At 36.9% G+C, this 26,532-nt stretch overlaps 1 protein-coding gene across 13 annotated transcripts; it reads right to left on the minus strand.

The window, feature by feature from the left end:
- Positions 1-343: 343 nt before the first annotated feature.
- POLI (DNA polymerase iota) lies at positions 344-26,161 on the minus strand. 13 transcript variants are annotated; one of them, XM_064294493.1, is made up of 11 exons: positions 25,826-26,020; positions 24,808-24,852; positions 24,447-24,572; positions 21,456-21,620; positions 19,154-19,306; positions 17,176-17,412; positions 13,951-14,129; positions 13,057-13,148; positions 9,735-9,868; positions 6,934-7,139; positions 344-1,406 (listed from the first exon to the last, which is right to left on the minus strand). In XM_064294493.1, exons 2-11 carry the CDS (start codon positions 24,812-24,814, stop codon positions 612-614), a joined length of 2,094 nt encoding a protein of 697 aa, XP_064150563.1. In that variant the 5' UTR covers positions 24,815-24,852; positions 25,826-26,020; the 3' UTR covers positions 344-611. The 13 variants fall into 13 exon arrangements, 12 of the variants coding, with proteins under 12 accessions (XP_064150563.1, XP_064150561.1, XP_064150562.1 ...); XR_010323448.1 differs by lacking the exons at positions 24,808-24,852; positions 25,826-26,020 and adding exons at positions 5,016-5,364; positions 26,029-26,161 and having other exon boundaries at positions 1,296-1,406; XM_064294501.1 differs by lacking the exons at positions 24,808-24,852; positions 25,826-26,020 and adding exons at positions 5,477-5,517; positions 26,029-26,160 and having other exon boundaries at positions 1,310-1,406.
- Positions 26,162-26,532: the final 371 nt, after the last annotated feature.

Genomic DNA, 26,532 nt, shown 5'->3' on the forward strand with positions numbered 1-26,532 from the left:
GACCCCCACCCCACAATTCATTCATTCAATATTTATCGAGTGCCCTTTGTGTGCTAAGCATTGTAACAGTTTCCCAATATACTAAGAAGCATTAATTGAACATGCACTCCTTTGTTATTTTTAAAAAATTAACTTATTAAACGGTATGCAGTGTTTGAATCAGATACGTACTTTTCAGTAAGTTAGTTAGCAATTGGATTGCTTATTTGTGCGCCTCTTAGTGAATCACTCCGTATTTCAAAGAAAAAAATTGTTCTTTGTCATAGCATAGCAATGATTTCATTTTTTTTTTTGTATCAGGTATATACATCTTCTTTCCCATTAACGGAAAATGAACTATTACTGATCATGATATTCTTTTTATTGAAAATATAAAATAGCTTTAGAAAAAGAAGATAGTATTTTACATTATTTCTTTTATCAGGAATATTTTTGTGCTTTGTGTAGGAATTTACTTGCTGTAACAATTCTTGCTTTATCTGGAACATTTTACACTAGATTTCTACATTACTGAACATCTGTTAATGTTTAATTTACAAAAGCTTAACAAACGACTATCTAAGAACAATGACCCTTTCGTTGTTTTAGACCATTCTTTTTTCTGAAAGTGCCTATCTACGTACAAGCTGGAAATATCCTGTTCTCTTCCACTCAGCTAACAGTTCTTTTTGTACTTCTTCTGGTAGTTCATAGAAAACTTCAGGGTCAATATCTGAAGGAAAAGTAATTTTTTCCTCAGCAGAATGTTGCTGTTTATTTGCTGTAAATCCTTCATGATGAGAGACTGTTGCTACGGGTTGCTTATGGCTACCTGTAGTACGGTTTTTGGAAAAAAGTTGCTCACTTTGCAGATTTGGAAATGAATGGAAAATAGATACAACAGGGTCGGTATTTGAAAAGTGGAATCCTTGAGATTCTTTAGGTCCTTGACTCATTCGCTCATCTTCATAATCCTTTTGGACAGACAGAGAAGAGGAACTACTGCTATTTAAGCCTGATGTTCCCGGTTCACAGGGAGAGACTGAGGGTACCTGTTTGCTACTGGATAAATGACCTCTAGGATTTGAAGGGGTGTCTTGCATTTGTTTTGTAGAAAAGAAAGATAATATTCCTCTAGAAGCACGTAAGGGACAGCTCAAACTTCCTTTCTCTTGAAATTTCTCTCTGGATTTTGAAGAAAGGATTTCTTCTTGAATATCTACTGGAAGATGCCTAAAAACTTCCTCGTCAACACCCTCAGGAAGCGAATAGAGCGGGAATTCATTAATACCTTTTTCTTTAGAAAAATCAGTATTATTTACTAGAGATTTCCCATTTCTTGTACTTTCAATTCTTCTGCTTGGTAGAAAATCTCGGTTTGTTTCTTTGTCTTTTGAAAAATCTTCCGTGCGAGTGTCTTTCATTTTCTACAAGAAAAGGATACCAGAGTAATTTAGGTACCTAATATTCTTTAAGCATCCAGGCTCCTGAAGTGTGTTTATAGCTATTATCTAAGTATTCTAACAGACTCAACAACTTCCACCCTTTTTGGCCAGTTCTAAACAACTAGGGACGATTAAGCCATTTAGCAGAAAGAAAAAATACTTCTTTCGTAAAACTTCCACATCATTATTAACATGTAATACCGGTTTATATTTACCTAAAACAAAAATTCTTTAAATCTTTTTAATTTTTGATGTATAATTTTGCTATGTAAAGTTTTTCACTAAAATTTCCCCTCTAGCTGTGGGGACCATGGTCTCGAGAAACATTGAGCTCCACTGGCATAATGTAGTTTATAAAGAAAATGTTCTACTTTCTACTTTGGTGAGTGGCGTGGGGTCTTAAAAGCCTGTGAGTGGCCATCTAGGATACTCCACTGGTCTCACCCCTTCGGGAGCATGGAAAAATAAAGAAAACTAAAGACACAAAGGAAAGATTAGTCCAAAGGACTAACGGACCACATCTACCACTGCCTCCACCAGACTGAGTCCAGTACAACTAGATGGTGCCTGGCTACCACCACTGACTGCCCTGACAGGGATTACAATAGAGGGTCCTGGACAGAGCTGGAGAAAGCCTTAGAGTATGGCCCCCGGACACCTTTTTAGCTCAGTAATGGGGTCACTCCTGAGGTTCCCCTTTCAGCCAAAGGCTGAACAGGCCCATGGAACAAAACAAGACTAAAGTGGCGCACCAGCCCTGGGGCAGAGACTGGAAGGTAGGAAGGAACACGAAAGCTGGTAATAGGGAACCCAGTCATGGGGTTGTTATCCAATGTCATACAACGATGTGTGTACTAACTGACAAGAAACTAGTTTGTTCTGTAAACTTTCATCTAAAGTTCAATAAAAAAAATTTTTTTTTAATTTCCCTCTAGTTTTAAGTACAAATCATAGTTAACACACAAGCCACCAAAGTATGACAAACTGACTGAAGAGTGGTGGTTTCAGCAGAGCTTCCAGACTAACATGGCTAAAAAGAACCTCGCGGTCTACTTCTGAAAAAAACTGGCCACTGAAAACCTTCTGAATAGCAGCGGAACACTGTCTGGTATAGTGCCAGATGATGAGCACTCAAAATATTACTGGGGAAGGGCTGCCACCTCAAAATGACATCTTTAATAACATGAATGGAGTAAAGCTTTCGGGATCTTCATTTGTTGATGTGGCATGATCCAAAGAGAAAAAACTGCTGCAAAAGTCCATTAATAATTGGAACATGGAACGTACAAAGTATGAACCTAGGAAAACTGGAAATCGTCAAAAATGAAACGGAACACATCAATATCGATATCCTAGGCACTAGTGAGCTGAAACAGACTGGTATTGGCCATTTTAAATCAATCATATGGTCTACCATGTTGGGAATGACAAATTGAAGACAAATGGCATTGCATTCATTGTCAAAAACAGCATTTCAAGATCTACTCTGAAGTACAACGTTGTCAGTGATGGGATAGTATCCATACGCCTAAAAGGAAGACCAATTAATATGACTATTATTCAAATTTACACAACCTCTAATGCTAAAGATGAGAAAACTAAAGATTTTTTATCAGCTTCTGCAGCCTGAAATTGATCAAACATACTATCAAGATGCAATGATAATTTCTGGTGATTGGAATGCAATAGTTGGAAACAAAGATGGATCGGTAGTGGAAAATATGGCCTTGGTGACAAAAATGATGCCAGAATGCTCCTTAGAAGCAAAGATGGCAAGACTCACATACTTTGGACATACTATCAGGAGGGATCAGTCCCTGGAGAAGGACATCAACCTTGGTAAACTAAACGGTCAGTGAAAAAGAGGAAAAGCCTCAATGAGAATGGACTGACACAGTGGCTACAACAATGGGCTCAAGCCTAGGAAAAACTGTGAGGATGGTGCAGGGACTGGGCAGTATTTCGTTCTGTTGTACGTAGGGTCGCTATGAGTCTGGACCAACTCAATGACATCCAACAAAACAACAGTTTTAAGCATAAGAAAAACGTGTGTACAGCCAAATGTAACTCAGTAAACATCAACACAATAGTAATCTCAGAAAAAAAATCAAAGAAGAGATTAAGGCCATAGTATTTATTAAGCATCCATTTTGTGCCAGACATGCACAAGGTAATTTTCACTTATATTTAGTCCTCTAATACCTTTGTGGAGCCCTGGCGGCGAGGTGGTTAAGAGCTCAGTTGCTAACCAAAAGGGTGGCAGTTCAAATCCACCAGCTGCTCCTTGGAAATACTATGGGGCAGTTCTACTCTGTCCTATAGGGTTGCTATGAACTTTAGCCATCAGAATCAACTTGATGGAAACATGCAATATTTCTGTAAATTAAAAACCAAAACCAAACCCACTCCAATCAAGTCGATTCCGACTCATAGCGACCCTATAGGACAGAGTAGAACTGCCCCGTAGAGTTTCCAAGGAGCGCCTGGCAGATTCGAACTGCAAACCTCTTGGTTAACAGCCATAGCACTTAACCACTATGCCACCAGGATTTCCTTCTGTAAATTAAAAAAAAAAAAAATGTATTAGGGACCTTTAATTCCCCTTCTAAATGTTTATTAAAATATGAAAAGTAAATGCCTTTTAAAGTTTCAGTTAATAAATGGAATGAAAGAGTCAGAGATAAATGTAAAAAAAAAAAGAGGGCACTAATTCACTATTTGCATGATACTATTCTGTTCTCATTTTAATCTTAAATGTAAATAAAGTATTGAAATTATACACTGGATGATTAAACAATGAAAAATAAGAAATAAAAATATTTTATAGTCAGAGTTAATTTTAAGTATGAACAATTTAGCAAATAACAGTTATTTTTAAAAGCATTCCACATTTCTAAATTGTTAATAATCAGAGGTTCACAAAACTATCATGTGCGGAGTTTTTGTTTTAGTCATTTAAAAATGTAACTGGCTTCTTTCTGCCTCTCCATTGCCATACTCTCAATTTTAACAACTGTAAAATCAGCAGTCATACAATATTGACATCAAAATTCAGCAGAACTTAAAAACCATGATTTGTTTAAATACTTAAAAAAAAAAAAATTGGGGCAAGGAGGGAGGGCTGGTAGCTTATCTATAAACTGACAAAAATATTTGATTTGCAGAATATGGAAATATTTTTCTATTTATGAGATAATCCATCACCTCCCTATATACTGTTATAAAATGTGTTAACACTTCCGCAACTGGGAATCTTTGTAACAATTTTCTCATTTATCTAGTGATGCTGTTTTCTTAGATCACAACACATAGATTTAAGACCAGCAACTGTAATATACGATGTCATTGTTAACTGCCGTAAACTAGGCTCCAACTAATAGTGACCTCACGTGTATCAGAAGGAAATGCTACCATTCCTTTCCCATCTTCATGATCGCTGGTACGTTTGTGTCCGTTGTTGTGGCTGTTGTGTCAACTCATCTCGTTGAGACTTTCCACCATTTTTGCTGACCCTCTACTAAATGTAATGTGCTTTTTTAGTGACTGATCTTTCCTGATGATGTATCCAAAGCATGCCAGTCTAAGTCTCACCATATTCAAGTCTCAGGAGCATTCTGGTTGTATTTCTTCTAAGACTGATTTGTTCATTCCTTTGGTAGTCCGCGATATATTCAATATTCTTCACCAGCACCAAAATTTGAATGTGGCATTCAACCGTGCAGATCATAACAAATTATGAATAATATTAAAAAGAATGAGAATTCCAAGACGGTTAATTGTGCTCATGCAGAACCTATACGTAGATCAAGAGTCAGTCATTTGAACAGAACAAGGGGATACTGCATGGTTCAAAATTCGAAAAGGTGAACTGCATGGTTGTATCCTTTCACCTCACTTATTCAATCTGTATGCTGAACAACAAGATATCTGTGCTGCTGGGCTATATGAAGAAAAACATGGCATCAGAATTGGAAGAAGACTCATTAACAACCTGAGATATGCAGATGACATGGCCTAGCTTGCTGAAAATTAAGAAGACTTGAAGCACTTACTGATGAAGATCAAAGACCACAGCCTTCAGTATAGATTACACCTGAATGTAAAGAAAACAAAATTTCTCACAACTGGACCAATAAACATCATCAGGATAAATGGAGAAAAAATTGAAGTTGTCAAGGATTTCATTCTACATGGATCAATAATTAATACCCGTAGATGTGGCAGTCAAGAAATCAAATGATGTACTACATTCAGCAAATCTGCTACAAAAGATCTCTTTAAAAGTTTTAAAAAACATTTGATGACTTATGTGTGCCTGACCCAAGCTATGGTCTGTTCATTCACCTTCTATGCATGCAAAAAGGGCGTGGCGGGGGCATCTGACCTCCTCTAACTTCACAAGGGGGAAGGAAAATCAAGATCAACAGCCCAAGGCTACTTCCTATGAGGTGGATGTCAGGCATACCTCCTCTCTCCAACCTTTTTACCAATTCTAACACCAGCCACACAGCACTCTTTACTCTGCTACTGGGTTCGATTATTCACTGCAATGGCCTCAAAAAACTCACAGATCATACTCACAATTATGGGGTTTATCAGGGAAGAAAACAGATTACAATTCAGGATCAGAAGCGACTCAGGATACATACAGCTCTTCAGCCAGGACAGCTTCGTCTCAGCCACACCCACAAGCACGCCTCTCTCTGGCCCTTGGCCCCTCTGCCTCTGCCCTGCTCAGGCAAAGGTGACAAAGCTCTTTAGCTCTGCCAGTAAGTGCCCAGAGGCAGCCCACTCTACCTCCTGCCCAAAGGTGCTCAACTTTCTTCCTCTGTTGGTCTTAGCTCCACCAAGTGCCTGGAGGTAGGCCACTGGCCAGCAAGCCTCCTGCCTGAAGGTGTACAGCTTTCTCAGTCCGTGGGCCAGCAAGCCCACCTCGCTGTCTCCTACCAATCTCCTGGTTCTACTGTCACCGTTTCTCTGCCACTGCTTGTCACTATCTCTCTCATCTCTGCTGTTATAGCTCTCTCTGTCTCCTGAGTCTTAGCTCTTTACTGCAGCGATGATGGCTCCAAAGGACGCATTCCACTCCTGGCTCTTTCTTTCTTGATTGAAGTTGAGGACCCCCCTGCTCCAGGATTGGCTCTCTTTTAAACCTAAGAATGGCAAAACTGACGAATCCCCTCATTAGGGTTTTAAGCATCTTATTTGCATTCTTAGTAGGCTATCCAATCTCCTTGGAGGGCCAGAAACACTGTATTTGCACAGTCCACCCAATCATTATGTGGGAGTCACAAAGACTATGGCTAGAAGAGCCAAACTAAGGTATTCGTTGCACTGCAGCTAGACAAAATAATATACGATAGATACTATAAACAAGTAAATTATCCAAACAACATCACCCAAAAGAATCTCTAAATTACATCAGTCAAACACAAGCTCAGATTTGTAACTTAGTCCCACAAATTCAATAACAGTCTACTTATAAAACTTTCTTAAAAAGTGTACTTACAAAACTGCGCTTGCCAGAGCATGATGTTGTTGATAATGACGGTGTTAAATAACAGTCAATAGGTCCTTTCTTGGTAGTATTTGGTGCTTTAAGATTGCAGAAGCACACACTTAGTAGTGTAAGGTGAAATGGCATCTTTACATTCACCATATTTCGAAAAAGTTTCATAAGTATATCAACCATTGGAGTCATCACATCGTAGTTTCCTAAATAAAATGTTTAATAAGAAAATATCTAAACATATTATAATATTAAGTTAAATAAAAAAAAAAATCAACAAAACTAATAAACATTTAGCTAAAATAACCACGAGAAAAAGGAGAGAAACACACAAATTTCCAAACTCACGGATTAAAGAGGAAACATCACTACAGACCAAACAAAAATTAAAGGGATTACCAAAAAAATCTACTTCATGCCAAAAATTAAACAATTTGGATGAAAAACACAAATTCCTAGAAAGCCATAAATTACCAAAACTTACTCAAAATAAATAAGTTTACCAGACTCTTAGAAATAAATAAAATTAATATTTTAAAATCTCCCCACAAATAAAAGACCAGGGATGTTTGCCTTCATTAGTGAATTCTACTAAATATTTAATAAAAATAATGTCAATCTTACACAAATTCTTTTGAGAAAATAACAAAGATGGGAACATTTCCTAATTCATCTTCTGAGGCCAGTATTACACTAATACCAAAGTCAGACAAAGACATCACAAGAAATAAAAACTACAGAAAACCCCTCATCAACACAGATGCAAAAATTCTTAACAAAATCTCAGGAAAACAATTTCATTAACATATAAAAAGGATTACACACCATGATCAAGGGAATTTATTACAAAAATGAAAGTTGGTTTAATCTGAAAGGAAATTTATAATTGTTTTTTTTATTAACAGAATAAAGAACAAAGACTATATAATCATCTTAAAAAAAAAAAACCCAAACCCGTTGCCGTACAGTCGATTCCAAATCATAGCAACCCCGTAGGACAGAGTAGAACTGCCTTATAGGGCTTCCAAGGAGCAGCTGGTGGATATGAACTGCTGACCTTTCGGTCAGCAACTCAGCGCTTAACCACTGCGCCATCAGGACTCCAATTATCTCAATAGATAATACACAGAAAAAAGAGTTTTTACAAAAATCCAATTCCCTTTCACGGTAAAAAATCTCAACAAACTATGAATAAAAAGGAACTTCCTCAACTTGATAAAAAGGGCAGCTAAAAGAAATCCCTGGAACTAATATCACACTTAGTGGTGAAAGACTGAATGTTTTTTTCCTAAAAACAACCAAAGGATGGCTTCTCTCACCACCTCTATTCAACACTGTACTTGAGGTCTAGTGAGTGTAATAAGACAGGAAAAAGAAATTAAAAGTATACAGATTAAAAGGAAGAAACAAAACTGGCTTTAGTCACGGATGTCAAGATCGTCTATGTATAAAATCTTAAGGAATCTACAAAAAAAAAAAAAAAACCTACCAGAGCTAATAAATGAGTTTAGCCAGGTAAACAGACACAAGATTCAAATATAAAAATCAATTGTACATTTATGTATTAAAAACAATCCATAAATCAAATTAAGAAACATTTCCAGTCACAACAGCATCGAAGAGAATGTAAGATACTTAGGAATAAAGTTAACAAAAGGAGTTTCAAGCCTCGTGCATTAAAAACTACAAAACGTTGCTGAGAGAGATTAAAGGAAACCTAAATAAACAGAGAGACATTCCATATCGGAAAACCCTACATTGATCTTAGATTCAACCCAATCCCTATCAAAATCCCAGCAGCCATTTCTGTAGAAACTGACCAAAAAAACAGTTGCTGTCGAGCTGACTCAGAAATGCAAAGACCCTAAAACAGTCAAAACAATTTCAAGAAGAATCAAGTTGAAGAACTTATACTACCTAATCTAAAAACTTACAACAAAGGTACAGTAATAAAGACAGAGTGGAACTGGCATAAGGATAAATATATATATCACTGGAACAAGAAAGTCAAGAAATAAATACATTTATGGCCAACTGATTTTTGACAAAGGTGCCAAAGCAATGCAACAAATGCTGATGAACAACTAGACATCCACATGCAAAAAAAAGCCTCAAAATGTACCCAAATGAAAAGCTTAAAACTTCTAAAAGAAAACAGAGAATATCTATGATATTTGGTTAGGCAAAGAGTTATTAGATATGACACTAAAAGCTCTATGTATAGGAAAAAAAAAATCACAATGACATACCAATACACACCAGAATGATCACAATCAAAGAGACTGACAATACCAAATGTTGGCAAGAATACGGAAAAACTGAACCCTCATATATTGTTGATGAGAATGTAAAAATGTTACACTCTGGAAAAAAATTTAAATTAAAAAAAAAAATTCTTAAAAAGTTCAAGTTACCACACGACCCTGCAGTTCCACTCCTTGTAACCTACCCCAGATAAACAAAAACAACATGTTCACCCGATGACTTGGATGCAAATGTTCGTCATTTTTCCTAATAGCCAAAGAGTAGAAAACAATCTAAATGCCCAAAAAGAGGTTATCTCATGCTACATAATTAATAATCATAGTTTCATCCTCTGTGAAACTGGGAAACATTCATTACTTTTTATTACCTCTATAAAAAAAGCAAATAAAGTTTTCTAATGAAAATGCTTAGCAGGTATTTAATTTCTTGCTAATTTCCTGTGAGGGCTCTCCACCTTTGGAGCATATTTCTAATTCAAAGTTTGTTTTTTTAAGAGTTCGACTTGCCAGTTAAATTCTTAGAAAATTAGCCCATACCTGTCGTCCCTAACTTCTGAATTACATGGGATGGAACAGGGCACTGACGACTTTCACGACTATAGTGCTTCTCAGATGAATACCGACGGATTATTAATCTTACTGTATGTGGCTTCCTTCCATCTTGACATACTCTAAAAATAAAGTAAAATAAAGAATTAGAAAAAGTATTCCCTAAAGATTTTTAAAATGGTATACCTCCTCCTTTACCTAAAGGTGCCACATCTGGTAACTGTAACAATTATAAACATAGTAGATAACTAAGAAGTAAGCAATAAAGGCCCCTGAAGAGCCCAAATGAATATCACAAAGACTATATACTAAACCAAAACCAAATATCAAACCCGCTGCCATCAGGTCAATTCCGACTCATAGTAACCCTATAGGTCAGAATAGAACTGCCCCATAGGGTTTCCAAGGAGCAGCTGGGGATTCCAACTGCCAACCTTTTGGTTAGCAACTGTAGCTCTTGACCACTGCACCACCAGGGCTCCCCTATATGCTAAAGCTCTGAAATTTTAAATGTAAAGATACCTGGCTTCACTCAGAATTGACTGTTTTCAGAAACAGAACAGAAATCAGACTAGTTAATAAGCTGTTTTATAATCTAAGTTCAACTAAAAGCAACATTAAAATCAGCAGAAATTTTAAGAAACTGAGAAAAGCATTCACTGGCAGAAGCAAATAAGTAAAACATGAGAGGGGAAAATTTTTACAAATTTTGGTTTTACAAAATAAGGTTATTTTTGTCAAAGTAAAGAGTACTCCCCAAATAGATCCGAGAGAGCCAACAGTATCACCATTATACGGCATCTCAGAAGAATAACTTGCAAGATTACTTCTCACTGTTTCAGAAGCGGAGAGTTTCTGCTGCGGTAACGAGAAATTCGGCAACGATTTGAGTAACTGGTGCACATGATTAACGTAATTGGTATCACTAAATTGTACACCTGAAAAATGGTGAATCGGCACTGTTCTGTTACATCTTTTTCTCCAAAATTTAAGAAAAAAAAAAATGTTCCATCCAAATGGTTTTAGGTTTTTGGTGCTGAAAACTAAAACTTTACTAATACGGGAGATTCACTTCAAAAGTAGAAAGTCCAGTTATTGAAGTAAATAAACGTCTTTAAAGGACAGCATTTCCCTTTTTATCTGCAAGCAATGCATGCAAAACCAAATCACAAATATGAAACAAAAACAGTGAACGTTGTTAAGCATATTCAAAATGAAGACTCTGAATTAGAAAACTTAGATTTTTATAGTAAATAATTTTTTTTCTCTTATTGATTTAATCACAAAACTTGATTCCTGCTTTTTTTAAAAAAAAAAAAAAAACCTATTGCTGTTGAGTCAACTCCGACTCACAGTGACCCTATAGGACAGGGTAAAACTGCCCCACAGAGTTTCTAAGGAGCTTTACTAGAATAATAAAAATGCCTTAAATGGTTCCTGTAAACATGCTTAAATATCTTCCAGTTAAACTTGTTCTACTAATTATGCAATTCAGTGTGGCATACTAGACATACTAGAAATAAGGTATACTCTAAGCAATCTTAAACTACTGCCTAGAGGATGGATTAGGTCCCTAGGTGGTGCAAACGGTTTGCACTCGACTGCTAACCTAAAGGTTGAACAGTCTGAACCCACTCAGCAGCGCTGCTGAAGGAAAGCCTGGCGATCTGCATCCGTAAAGATTACAGCCAAAGAAACCCTAGGGAGCAGTGCCGCTCTGTAACACGAGTTAGAGTCAACCCGATGGCAACTAACAAGACAGAGGACGGATTAAAAATTAGATGTATGTATATATATACAAATATATATATAAAATTATTTTTTTTTGCCAGTCACTTAGGTGGTATTATACTTCAGTCACCGAAACAAGGGGCCAAGGTAGGTGTTGATTTGTCAAATACGAGAAAAAGTAAAACTTATACTTCTTGTGGTTTCTCTATGTGCAGAACTGTTTCCAGTGGCTAGACATTTCACAGCAGTCTTATATTTAGCTGAAGCCCAGCAGATGACCCAGTTTCACCATCACACTCACAGGACCAGCCTGAGTCACAGCACTAGAGCTGACTGATACCAACAAGCCCCAGCTGCATGTGGCAAGCGATGGGCTGCATGTCCCTGTTCAAAACATGAGAACCACACTGCATGTGACAGTAAAGTAGTAGGAAATTTCATTTCATCAGTTTTGAGATTTAGTCATCCAAAGCCTGTTCTCTCAAGTCACAGTCAGCCCTCCTAGCACCACTACAGAAGCACACCTATCCTATACCATTAGACTCTTGACACCCTATTTTGAGAAATTTCTAACAACAAAAAGAGAGTCAGAGAAATGGGAAAAAGATAATCTTCTAAAAAGTATTCAGAAATATAGATGTGATGGCGAAAGAGCATCAGAAAACTAAATTTCTTGTTCAGCTTATGCTATGCTGTTAATGTAATCATAATCCCAGTTGACACTTTCATCTTATAGATCAATAACCCTGCATACACCCGCAATCAAACACATAGCCCAATTTAGCTACTGCTTTTTTTCCTTTGTCCTGACTGCGTTTTCTTTCACATAGTCTGAGGCAAAGGAGATATAAGGGTTCTTCTGCTTTTTCCATTATTGTTACTCTTAATAATTTCCTTTGTCAACCATCACAAATTTATGTATCTTTTCCTATAAGAGTTGTAGCAGGATTACTCCTCTCTACATTTTTTCCTCTTACTGAAAAGCAAGTTAACTATTAGGATCAGGGCAAAAGTTTTACAAGTGCGACAGGGATGAAATTAAAACTTGTTCCTTTTTGCCAAAGACTACAATAGGTCTAGGGATTCTAGAGATATCCATAAAACCCTTTTAGGTGTAACCACAGTGTTACTAAAATTACGACCAATGGAAGTAAAGAATTAAACTAAGTGTACCTATCATTATGTTTGCAATAGTTTATAATGTAAAGAAACCCAGTGACAAATAATCTTTACATTATTCAAAAAAAAAAATAATAACACACAGTAGTCACTGAGTCGATTCTGATCACGGTTATCACATGTGTGTCAAAGTAGAACTCTGCTCCATAGGATTTTCAATGGTTTTTTTTTTTCAGAAATAGATAGCCAGGCCTTTCTTCTGTGGCACCTCTGGGTAGACTCAAGCCTCCGACCTTTCGGTTAGTAGCTGAGCATGTTAACCATTTACAGCACCCAGGAATCCCTTACATTGTTTAGTCTTCAATTAATCTATAAATTCCAAGATAGAACATCAAGTATTCTTTCCATATACTATCTACAAAATAAATATATAAGATGACTTGGCAAAATGGTAAATTACCTGTTAAAAAGACTATCAAGTAGTTCTGCAATCTTTTGTTTAGCTTCATCTTCTGATGAACACTTTTTAAATGAATCTTCTTCACTAAAGGACTACCAAAGAAGCACAAATAAAGGTTACTGCAAACCCAAATAAGTGTGTCCCATTACCAGTGTATAAGTCAAATAAATATTCAACACATTCTTTGTCAACTTACCTTTTGTGATTAATTTGAGCCATTTAGTTCACTTTTATATTAACTCTTTATGTGCAAGTTACTATACTCCACTAGAAAGTATACTGGCAGTAAGGAAAATTAAAAAATTCTAGTACCAACTCCAGACTTTACTGTATAATTACAGCAAGGCTTTTGATCCTCTAGGACCTGAATCTGAGTTTAACCCTGGGTAGGTTATTTAACCTTTCTAAAGTACAGTATCCTCATCTTATAGAAAAGAGGGGAGGGAGAGAAACAGAGTAGTACTACCTACCTCAAAGATTTTGGAAGATTAAAGGACTAACATACATAAAGCACTTAGTAAACTGCTTGTCACACAGGAAGAAATCAATCAATGTTCACTGGATGATTATCCCTTTGCCTAGTCCCTAAATCACTGGACTACTCTGAAAACAAGATATTTAAAAAATTATAGTCCCTTATATAGACAACATAGGCTATTAAAATAAGTATTTCAATCAAAGCAGCTGATTTGAGACTTTAAAAATATTAAAACTTAGATTCAATTTAAGAATATTTATTAACCTAATATAATAAAGTGTACTCCTAATAGTTAAGAGATTAAGTACTATCTAATAAGTAAACTAGAATACGAAGAACATGGTACTAAAACTAGAAATCTTTATCACCAATAATGTCACGAGTAGTCAATTAAAATAAACATCATTACCATGTACCTGAGGTGGTCCTGAGGGTGTCACAGGAGAGGTATCCTCTCCAAAACTGAGCTTCTGGATACGCTGAGCAACTGAAATTCCTAATTCCTTTTCTAATATTTTGGATGAAAAGGTTTGAAGATCACGAACACTACTGATACCCAGTGCTTCAAGACGTTTGGAAGTTTTATAGCCAATACCTAAACAAAAAAAAATGTATATAGTGCTGTTGTAACTTTTCTTCTTAAAACTAATTAAAATATTATAAGTCCGTAATTTGTATTTTTCTAGGATTAAACTTTATTGCAAGTTAGAGTATTCTTCCACTCAGGGCCCCTGAGTTATATGAACCCTTTGAAGCCCTGACAACACCTAATATAATAAATACAGAAACAGTCAATAAATGCCTTCTTGATAAAGTGAAATTTTTACTGCCTGTTACGTAACACTGTGGAAGTATTCAGCCATCATGGTTATTATTCATACAAAGAAAGATCGTCATTATAGCAATTAATATTAAATAAAAAAAAATAGATTGTGTTTATTAGCTAACTTAACTAATTCCTATACAAAACACATTTATCCAAAAGTTGTACCTGGCAGTATTTATCATCCAGAATACAAATAAAAATCAGAAAACAAAACAACTCCTTAGTAGCAAAACTCCTATCACAAAGTTCTTGCACCAAAACTCAGTCATACTTTATTCACAGGAGAAATACTCAGGACATTTGTGGTGCAATGGATCGCTTTTGTGTGGTCTTTCTCACCGTGGTCTGGTAACTGCCACCCAGGTGATTGGGTGGGACTATACAAATAAGGTAAATGTGGCCCTCCAAGGGGATTGGATAAGTTGCTAATAATGCAAATAAAGTTCATAGCACCCATGTGGGTGTGGGACCATGCAAATAAGTTCTATGGGACCCTAAGGAAGTTCGGTGAGTTCTGCCATCCCACTAGTTTTAAAATAAGCTATCCCAGAGATGGGGACAAGCTCTCACTACCATCAAGGAACAGCCAAGAGTGGAGTGCGTCCTTTGTATAAGAGATCCCTGCGCTGAGAAGCTCCTGGAACCAGGAGTCTCAGAGAGAGCTGTAATACTGAAGACGGTGAGAACCACTGGCAGAGGAACAGAGGCAGGAAAGACTGGTGGGTGATGGCACAAAGCTGGGTGCCTTTGGGCAAGAGGCTTGCTGAAGGAGTAGGGTGCCTCTGGGCACTTGGAAGAGCTAGGTTTGCCAACCCACAGAGCTAGGGCAGAGCGCCTTCAAGATAAGGATTACTGGTGGAGTGCAGTGCCTCTGCGCACTTAGGAGAGCTAAAAGAGCATTGCAACACTTGCCTGAGCAGGGCAGAGGCTGAGGGGCCAGAGAGAGGCGTGCCTACGGGCATGGCTGGAAAGAGGCTGTCCTGATGCAAGAGCTGTATCCTGAGCGTTCCTGAACCTGAATTGTAACCTGCTACTTCCCTAAATAAAATAATAAAAAAAATTTTTTTTTTTTTTTTTTAATAGACCCCATTAATTTTGAGTACGGTGTGTGAGGTCTCTGTGGCCATCGCAATGAATTACTGAACCCAAGAGAAGTAGAGAGTGCTGTGGAAGAGATGAATAGTGTCAGAATTGGTACAGAAGGCAGACAGGCAAGCCATGTCTGACCTCTGCCTCATAGGAATCAGCCTTGGGCTGTTGATCCTGATTCTGCTTCCCCGTTAGGAAGTCAGAGGTCAGACACTGCCACCAAACCATTTTTACACCATTTAATGCCCCTTACTCTTTTTTTTAAATGGAATTTTATGGTGTTTTTGCTAAAGGCGTAGTAGTTAAGTGCTACGGCTACTGACCAAAGGTTCGGCAGTTCGAATCCACCAGGCACTCCTTGGAAACTCTATGGGACAGTTCTAATCTGTCCTATAGGGTTGCTTTGAGTCGGAATTGACTCGGCACTGGATTTGGTTTTTGGTTTTGGTAAAGGTTTACACAGCTAGGTTCCCACTCAACGATTTCTACAAAGTTGTTTAATAACACTGGTTACATTTTTCACAATGTATGAACATTCTCATTATTTCCATTCTGGCTGTTCCATTCTCTGTTTTTTAAAATCATGCAATTACTAGTTTACTTGCACAGTGAAAGCAGTGAATCAGAGGAGACGGGTGTGTAGGGAAAATTATTAAAGTGGACCGGCAGATATTTTCACAGCTAAAATAAATGAGAGCTGGCAATTTGGCAGTAAGGAAGAAAACAGTCTGTAAAAAGCATATGTAAGAACTCAAAAAGTAAAACTAAGTGAATTTTGTATCAGTATATAGTCCTCAATTTATTAAAACCTGACAGTGATTATTATTCACAACACAGATCAGGATCATTCCCAAAACTTCAAATTATGATTATACTCTATTAAAGAAGAGCCCTGGGGCCCAGCAGTTAAGCATTCAGCTGCTAACCGAACGGTTTAAAGTTCCAATCCACCAGCCGCTCCCTGGAAACCTTATGGGGCAATTCTACTCTGTCCTACAGGGTCGCTATGAGTTGGAATCGACCCAATGGCAACCGTTTTTTTTTTTTTTTATATTAAAAAAGGTAAGGCAGTGCGTAATACATTTTGGAATCACACAAAAATGGGTTAAAAATCTCACGTTATGACATCTAAAGAAGAAGTTTCAACTGTCTTAGAAAATCACTTTCACAGAAATCTATTATAACATCTTATTCCCAGCAATGTCACAGAAATGAAGTTTAATGTATCCATTATTGAGGTTCTCTAAAAACCTGAATATTTGATTTTCAAATATACAAACTTGCCCCATGACCTGAACAGGCCACTGACCCATTCAAAGAAATCAGTTACCTTATCTTTTAAATGAGGGCCCTGTCTTAGGTACCTTGGAAGGTCCCTTCCAGCATTAATATTGTATACATAATCCCAAAACAGAGTTAGTAGAAGACCAACACCCCTCTCTGCATGCAATGCACGGTATAAAAGCATGAACCAGGGAGTGGAGATAAATAAATGATCATATGATTCCAAATTTTAATGCTTATGATCATATTCTAACTATACAAAAGTAGGGGAAAACAGAAGGGCAGTTTCATATATTTCCTAATACAGATATTTACAGAAAACATCAGGTTTTTTAAAGAATCAAGAATATATATGATAAGAATTATATTGTACCTATAAATTTTTAAATTTAAAGAAATACAATAAAGCCAATTAGATACTTTTCAAATATATTTGTCTTACCAGGTATTTCCTTTATGTGGTTCAAACTATGAATGAGATCTTGACAACTTTCAGGTAATAAGACTGTTTGCTGATTTGGTTTAAAGATGCCAGAAACTAATTTTGCCAGTAGTTTATTTGAAGCCACTCCAGCACAGCCAGTGAGACCCAACTTATTATATATGGCTTCCCGTATCTCTGCTGCAATCTGAGATCCAACAAGTAGCCTGATGTGTGAGATGTCATGCAGGTTTATAGCTATAAAAAGAGCCAATGTCATGACAAAATATTTTCATTTTCCTTTTCACCAAACGGTTTTAAAAAGAGTACAAGACTTAGCTTATGTTAATCCCTACCACCACCACCATCGCCACTACCACCGTACTGCTACTGACTTAACTAATCTCTTTCATTCTTCACAGGAATACTGTAAGCAAATACAAGTGAACTCCAAGGGCCAGTGATAACAAATGTATACTGGAAGTGCTTAATTATTAACAGACTATGAAAATTATCTCTCAGAAAAAATTCCTACTGGCATTAGTAAAACTTTCACTCACATTCACCTAGAAGTAAGCATAAATGCATATTATAATAAAATGAGAAAGCGAACATTACAGTTTTAAAAACCTGCATCTAAATTGTACACACTAGCTACGTCTGTTACTGAAAACAATTTCTGACCTGTATATACTTTGAGACTTTTTATGAAAAATGGAATAAAGTAGAGAAATTATATAGATGTAAATTTTCTCAGGAGACTGTTCTTATTTCAGACAATTCATGTTAGAAGCATTTAGGGATGAAGAGTCATGATGTGCAGTTCACTTTCAAATGGTTAATCAATCGAGAGAGAGAGAGACAGAAACAGAGCAAAATAAAGCAAATGTGGTGAAGTGATCACAACTGGTGCATCACAGGAAGGGCATAATGGGTACTCCCTGTACTATTCTGTCAATTTTTTTGTAAGTTTGAAAAAGTCTTTTTAAATAAAATTATGGGAAAGAGAACGTATGGATAATAAGATATTTTATTTTTAGGATATAAAACCTAGCTCTCCATAATCTTTTTAAGCAATAAAATCCGAGTTTGCTTTAAAAATTTATATAAAAATATATTTGGAATCTTCTTGCTACACAGACCTTGTAAGTGACAAAAGAGCATAGGTACAGAAGACACACAAAAAGCTTCAATTCTTGTTCTAAAAGAGAACTGTAGTTCTCTTTTCTTCATTAACACTGGGATAGCAAGGACTATACTAGCGATTTATCAAAAACAGGAGGGAAAAGAAAGTACATGATGGGACCTAAGAGCAAGAGGGTCAGGAAGTTCTTACGCAAAAACATAGTTTGTCCTCTATGTGGTATGATGTATGAGTCACCAGCAGAGCCACAAGATTTCTGAAAATCTGACCAGATATTTATTAGAGCTTCTTGCAGCCTCTTTTCCAATGCAAATATCACTGGAAACACTATCAGTCATTCACACCTTAATATGTAAAGATGAATCATTGTGCTTTCCTGCTATGAGCTGGCAAAGATTATTTGAGCTGATTAAATAGGAGCCTGGAGCATGGCAGGTAGGGCTGGAAAAGATTCCACAAGGGGTAGCTAGGAAAGTCAGAGGAAAAAAAGAGGGTATCAGTGCGTTGAGGGAATAGAAGGGAATGAGTAAAAGATGCATCAAAGATAAATTTAGCCTACAAGTCAAGTCCTGTAACTTAACAATGAGATAGAGATACAGCTCTTAAAAATGGGAACAGGTAGGCTATTTCAGAAATGAAAACAGCACAAAGCATTGAGCTACATGTCATTTCAATCTCATTTTCTACACACTCAGTTTGGAATATCTACATCTAATTCTGGCTATCCTGGACAGATTAAATAGGACTACCCCTCCAACAAAAGTCGTAACTTTTAGAATGACACAGCCAACTCATTGAACAGTAAGAAATACATGTACTTTACCTACTAAAGAGAATGAGTAAGAACCCACTCACATTGATCATTGTATACATGACCCGACACAGTCACTGAAGAATGTTCTTCACTTTGTAGCTGTTGGAGTCTCTTCTCAATCAATTCTGTTATATCCACAAAATTTTCATCGAATCCAAGTCTCTCAACAAGTGGACTAAATTCTTCCATTAGCTCTAAATGGAAATAATATTAGAACACAGATGTAACTGAAACCATAACTAGAATGAACTTAACTATTTTAGGCTTAAAAAATTTATCTACTATCTCGTTGAAGGTTTTATATATATTCACAGTTCTACAACTTCTTTAATAAAGCCTTCAGTTAACTATGATTTTTTTTCTATACTACATTTTGAGTAGAGGCAGTGTTTTTTAACGAAACAAGTCTGAAAACAAAATTCCTAACGCAGTTACTTATGGCAATATATTTAGCTCAATTTCCTGCACATATTATTACTATATCTACAGTACACTAAGGAGCCCTGGTGGCACAGCAGCTAGGTGCTATAGCTGCTAACCAAAAGGTCAGCAGATTGAATCCACCAATCGCTCCCTGGAAAGCCTATGGGGCAGTTCTACTGTCCTACAGGATCGCTATGAGTCAGAATCGACTCGAGGGTAAAGGGTTTGGTTTTTTTGTTTTAGTACATTAAACATCAATGCTTTTAGTTAATTACGATCTTGAAACAGTGTGTTCGAGGTGTAAGTTACAGCATGCTTAGAAAAGTCAAAATGAGTACTAATATATTTTAGCTCTATTTTCCACAAGAGTTTAAAAAGGCAAAATGAAAAATAAACAAAAATATTTCCAATTACTACTGGGTCAACCAGAAAAGTCATTTATACTACAATGTAACACACCTCAATGCAGTATTTTGATTGGTCATCCCTTCCTTGAGGGACATATACCTATTTACAAAGGGAGGAATTTCTACCATTGTTTTACATATATGGGAAAATGTGATACACGTTTTACATCTTGTTTTTAACTTACTCACCAACAAGGCATAAAGCAATGAGTCAAATAGCATAGCTCCAGTGCATTCTTTTTAAGAGTGGTATAATGTCCCATTGTAGAGAAGTCTTAGCTTCTTTCGTCATTCTTCTACTGAAGAACATTTGTTTTCACCAATTACAAACCATGCTACGATATCTTTGTACGTATGTCCTTGTGTAGTTATTATTTTATCTCTACTTGAAAAATACTCAGCAGTGGGATAACTGGCTGAAGAATATACATATTTTCAAGGAGAGTTTCTACATTGCTTTTTTAAAAGGTCACAATACTTCGTGTTCCTACTTTTTCTTACATCTTTTTTTTTTGCAAATATGATGGTATAAAACAAAAAAAAAGTCTTACTAATTAATACTTCGTTAGCCACTAACTTGAGCACATTTTCAAGTAACTGTTGGACATCTGGGTTTGTTCCTCTTGTGAATCGTCTATTCAAGCTTTTTGTTCATTTTTCTTGTTTTGTTTTTCTCATTAATTATAAGAGCTCTGTACATTACACATCTTTACCCCTTTCTTCTAAAACAGTTATAGTTAATCAAAACAAAAATAAAAATAAATAAATCCAAAAGCTGACCTAATATATTTTTAAATTATATATATCTGCATATGATAGTATGCAGGCATTTTTATTTTTCCTCTAGTTTACTAAAACACTGACTTAGATTCAAACCCAAGCCTTAGCATTGAAGAGTTTAGCTGTACTATAATATTTAGTACACACGTAAAATCCTAGAAAAAAATTAATATTACTATTATGTTTAATAGTTTTTAATATCAGTTTTTTGTTATGCTAATCAAACGTTACATAAGCCTCTCCCACTACCATTAATGCATTAAAGAACAGCACGTGACTTAATAATTCATTTAAACTTGGCACTTACCGTATTTTTACCAAAAAAATAAGCATAACGTCCTTATGAAAATATCTCAGGAGTGGTGGGGTCGAGTTTGGCAAACAAATGAGAATGTGTGCATTATTCACGTGTAGTGAATTTAAAATCAAAATGATTTGGTTTCATTTATAGTATATCTTCCAATTTTCTCACTTCTACATTGTTTTACATTTTTTCTCTATAAACACCAAACATGACAATTCAAATTACTTCCAGCTACACACTTTCTTGTCAACATCATTTATATTACAGTCATCCTCCTCTATAATTTTTTTTTTAAAAAAAAGGTAGGCCTCAAACCATTATTAGAAAAAAGATAAATGAATTATGGCATTTCACATTTAGTAAAATATTAATGTAGTAAACATTCTATATAAAAATTAACGCTAAACGTATACTGCCTATAATCTGTACCTGTAACTTTATATGACGTCTCTCTATACCGAGTCAAGTCTTCTCCATTAACTAATACCAACTGTGGACACTTTTCTTTTGCATCTCTGACACTCATAAGTTTCTTAACTCCAAGTTTCCTGGCTTCATAGTTGCAGGTAACCACAAAATATTTCTGCTGTACCCCTATAAAAAACAAATACTTTATGAAAAAACTGAGGACTGAAAAAGTATCTTGAAATATAACTTACTTCTTCCATATTAAAACTAAAACCAGTTGCCATCAAGTCAATTCCAACTCAGGACAACCCCACATGTTACAAGTAGAATTGCGCTACATAAAGTTTTCAAGGCTGTGACCTTTCAGAAGCAGATGGCCAGGCCTTTCTTCTGAGGCACCTCTGGGTGGGTTGGAACCAACCTTTTGGTTAGTAGTCGAGCTCTTAACTGTTTGTGCCATCCACATACTCCACTTCCGTACTATAAATGTATAAATTATACTGTAATGTTTTCATAAGAGTAAAGAGCCCTATCTCAGTTTAAAAATATACTTCCAATCAAAATTCTACAAAGCAGAAACACCAAGTTTTCAAGCTATCTCCTACTTCAGAATCATAAGACATCAATATAAGATTTTCCGCACTCCATTTTTAATCATTAGTTGTTTTTGCCTACTTGTGAAAGAAGAAAAGTTATTACTAAATAGTAAAACACTAGGTAATAGTAGAGAGATTATATGTTAGAAGAGGGATCAATTATTTCATAAACAAAAGGCAACTGTTTATATTTCTTGAATTTAACAAAAATTATCATAAATCAATACATCCTGTGGAATTTTTGGTAATAAGATACAAATTGTATCTTTCTACAATTTTTCAGACAATGCAAAACCAGATTAATTTTTATTACCATATGTAACTCTAGCTCGTGTTTTACGAAAAAACAGGTGCAATAAGCTGTGTACAATTTACTATCGGTTGCTGCTAGAAAAACTCAAGTACTTATCTTCTGAGTAACATGTCAGTGAACATAAAGCAATGTTCTGTTACAAGTGCCAACCTATACCAATTGTTAAGGATCTCTCGCCACAAATGTCAATTACCAAACTTGTTCTTCATAGTAATCTGCAGAAAAGATCAAAGTGAGGAGGCATTATGAGCTGCCTCCCTATGAAAATCATTAAATTGTTATCACCGAATACATAAAATTCTAGTTTATTGGTCCCTTAAGATTGCTAAAATTACGTTTTTCTTTTTTCAATAAGTAGATTGTTAACCACTATAAAATAAGCACTGAAAATACGTAAAATGTGGACATTTAGGGGGGAAAAAAAAAGTTATGTCCGTTGCCCTAATGCGAAGCACTCATTTCTAAAATTTTGAATATTATAAACAAAGCAAAAAAACACATTTGCACAAAATGGTTTTTTATATATCAGATTTTCAAAAATAGCATCCCTGGGTGAAAGGAAATAATAAAAGATTCCTCAGTGAACTACAAGAAAAATCAAATTGGTAACTTTCTTACTTTAATGCAGAAATAAATTATATGGGCCCACCATTGTATGTCACCAGCAGAAAAAGTACTCAAATGTGTGTTGAGTGTAAAGACTCCTTTTGTTTCCTCCATGAGACTTTCAGTATCCATCTCCCTCACTTCATGGTAATCATTCATTCATGCTTCTTAATTACACAATACCTTTTAATTAAGCATTATTTTTTTTTTTATGGAAACCCTAGTGGCATAGTGGTTAAGTGCTACAGCTGCTAACCAAAAGGTCGGCAGTTCGAATTCACCAGGCACTCCTTGGAAACTCTGTGAGGCAGTTCTACTCTGTCCTACAGGGTCGCTAGGAGTCGGAATTGACTCAACAGCAGTGGGCTTGGCTTGGACAGAGCAAGGAACACTGGTGGCACAGTGGTTGAGTGTTCAGATGCTAACTGAAAGGCCAGCAGTTGGGACCCATCAGCAGGAGAATGATATGGCAGTTAGCTTCCATAAATATTTATAGCTTTGGAAACCCTATAGGGTAGTTGTACTCTGTCCTATAGGTGTAGCTGAGTCAAATTCAACTCAATGGCAATGAGTTTGACTTGGTTTGACCTATAGAGCAAAGTGTGTTACAGAGCTATTAGTTATAAATGCTTTTAAGAGGAAATGGAGGTACCTTAGATCCTAACTTATTGATACCCTTGAGAAAACTCTATAGTTACTACTTACGTTCAGCATACCAAGAGCTAATCGCCCCATTGCTCTTTAATATATCAGCTAGGCTGGGCTGCATAGGGATTTAAAAAATCAAACTAGGGATAACAGGGTAGCAGCAAGGGAAGCAAAATTGCTCTTAATGCTTATACTAAAAGACTAACCCTTCTTGCATACAAAAGAAACAAACAAAAAAAAACCTCTGCATTCCCAATGTAAAATATGAATAATTATTAAAACAAGTCAGGACATCAATAAATAAATCCTCAATGTAAAATTTCTCTTTTCACTTTTAAAAAATTAATAGAAAGGCCGTTTTAGGAAAGTTTGTTCTATGTTTTGTTATTAAAGTTTTGTTCAAAACCCAATTAACTTATCAGACTTTACACAATTTAAGGGTTGATTTCAAAAGAAAGGGGATCGATGAAAATTTCTATTAAAAATGTAATCAGAAGTTTGTTTTTGAGAGATAAGGCTTATAAAATTTCAAACGAATTGAGAACTAAGCCCCTGGCTAACATAAAAACAAAACCCAGTGCAGAAGACTGAAAATTTATTCTGGTCTCTCTGTTCATCTTTTCAGTTGGCTATTCCGCTTGTTCCACCATCTATTAAACGAGACTTAGAAAGTTTACACTTGGTAGTGCATCAAAGATTACTGTCAATAAAGCACCTGTAAGAACTGTTCCCAAAATGTTAACATTTAAGTCTTTCTTAGTCCAGTTAATAAGTCAGAATAAATATAACAAATACGAGTAGCTAATCGGATCATTACACAATGAAGATATTAACAACGTTCAGAATTACCTAAAGGTTTGCCCTTTAGCTCTGGATGTGAGATCATTTCTACCTGCGCATAAAAGCAATCCAGGTCCACATGTACTATGACTCTGGATGAAGTACTTCCTGTTGGTACCACTTCACAACGACCTGCTGTACAATATGGAAAAATACATTCAGACTTTTTATCATCACAGTTAAGACAGTGCTTAAAACATGGTAACTGACAAGTAAGAAACGAGAGTGCAGACTGGTTTTAAGTTTTTTTCCTTGGATTTATTACACACACCAAAGCATCTAAAAACTACAAAGAAACAGTAAGGAGTATCTGTCCTTTAGGATCACTCCATCATCCTAATACGGTAGGATCTGAGTCTTGTTTACTTACTTAGCATTTCTTTGTGCAGTGCATTTTTCTGAGGGTAGTAATAAACTGAAGAAAAAAAATTTGATCATAATAAAAGAGCTAATGCTATGACGTGGAAATTTACAGTAACATCTAAGACTAAACTGGGACGGTCAGAAATGTCTAAACATCACTGATTTTCCCCCAACTTAAAATTTTTTGTTAAGTGCCATGTCCTTCAATATAAAAAAGAAATCTGAAATGTGAGGAAGCAGAACCTATAGGTTTCAATACTTAGCTCCCATATTCCTGGAGTCTGGCATATAGTAGACTATCAATAAATATTCACTAAATTCAAAGAATGAGTAAGTATGTCCTGGATTTTAAAATGTAGCTCTTGTCATTGGGAGGACACATGAGATTCCTGCTCTTAACATTTGTTAAATACAAAGCAGGCTAAACGGAACACGGTCCTCTGGTTTGGATCCCGGAAGGGAAAAGGAACATTAGCGGAAAAAAGAGTGAAATCTGAAGAAAAAAGTATGTAGTTTAGTTAATAGTATTAGGCCAAAGTTCATTTCTTGGCTTTGACAAATGTACCATACTGATGTTAAGATGGAAACACTAGGAGAATTTGGGTGAAGAGATACAAGACTCTGTACTATCTCTACAACTTTGTGTGAACGTACAACTACGCCCCCTCTTCCCCACTACAGGAAAAAAATAAAAAAGAGGGCAGGGAGGAGCGTCTTTTCCCCTCCTGACCCTAGGGCTGGCCGGTAAAAAGTAGGGCCCGGAAGCTGGACACGAGTACCCTGTGAGAAGACCACTATATACATGCTGCCTTCTCGGTTCCATCCCGAACCAGTCCTTCCCGCCCAGGCTGCGGCCGGGGCCCAACCTCTGCTAAGGGAGGGACAAGGCTCTCAACCTTCCCAACCTTGAACCGCCTGGGAGCCTATTCAGCTTTCGTTCGACTGGTGGCGGGTATTTTCTTTCCCCACGGGGAGGCGGAGAAAGGCACAAATGTACCCTCGATTAACAGGTTGACGAGCCCTACCCTACTACTCCGAGGCGAAGCCATCCTCTCGGGGGTCCTAGTCGCTAAATACCAGACAAGCTAGGGCAGTTCTCTCACGGTGGGGCGGGCAAAACAAAGGCAGCCGAAAGGGGCGGGGACGGTCGCGCCCCAACGGGCACCGCCGCCCAGCCCCTCCCATTTACACCCAGGAAGGCCACTGAGCTCTTCAGGCCCCGGCGCACCCTGCGAGCCGCCTGCCGCCTCCGCGTCCGCGTCCGTCGGCTCCATGCCTCGGAACGCACCCAGTTCCTCTTCGCAGCCACCTTCCTCCTCGGGCACCACCCCCAGCTTCTCCATCCTACCGAGACCAACTGCAGCGCAACTTCCGGCCGCTTCCGCCCGGTCACCGGGCAACCGTGGGCCGACTGTTCCCCATCCGCCTCAGTCCACGCGCCTGCGCGATGGCGGCCGACCTATCTTTTGCCCGGAGTTGCGCTCCGGCGTGGGAATCGGCTCGGGCTCCGGTGCTGGAGGCCTCGCCGGCTAAGTGGAGGCCGGAAGTGAGAGTTTGAAATGCCAAAATCCTAGATTTTGCTTGAGGCTGTCATACTTCGGCATGCAGCACAAATACAAAATTTTTGTTTTTGCTGAGACCAGCCCGTTCTCCTGATCAACAGTTAACAGAATTGCTAACACCAAAAAAAAAAAAAAAAAAAAACACTTTTTTTTTTTTTTTGTTAGACACT

This window comes from Loxodonta africana, chromosome 11 (assembly GCF_030014295.1).
Source record: "Loxodonta africana isolate mLoxAfr1 chromosome 11, mLoxAfr1.hap2, whole genome shotgun sequence".
In the NCBI taxonomy this organism is placed as follows: Eukaryota; Metazoa; Chordata; class Mammalia; order Proboscidea; family Elephantidae; genus Loxodonta; species Loxodonta africana.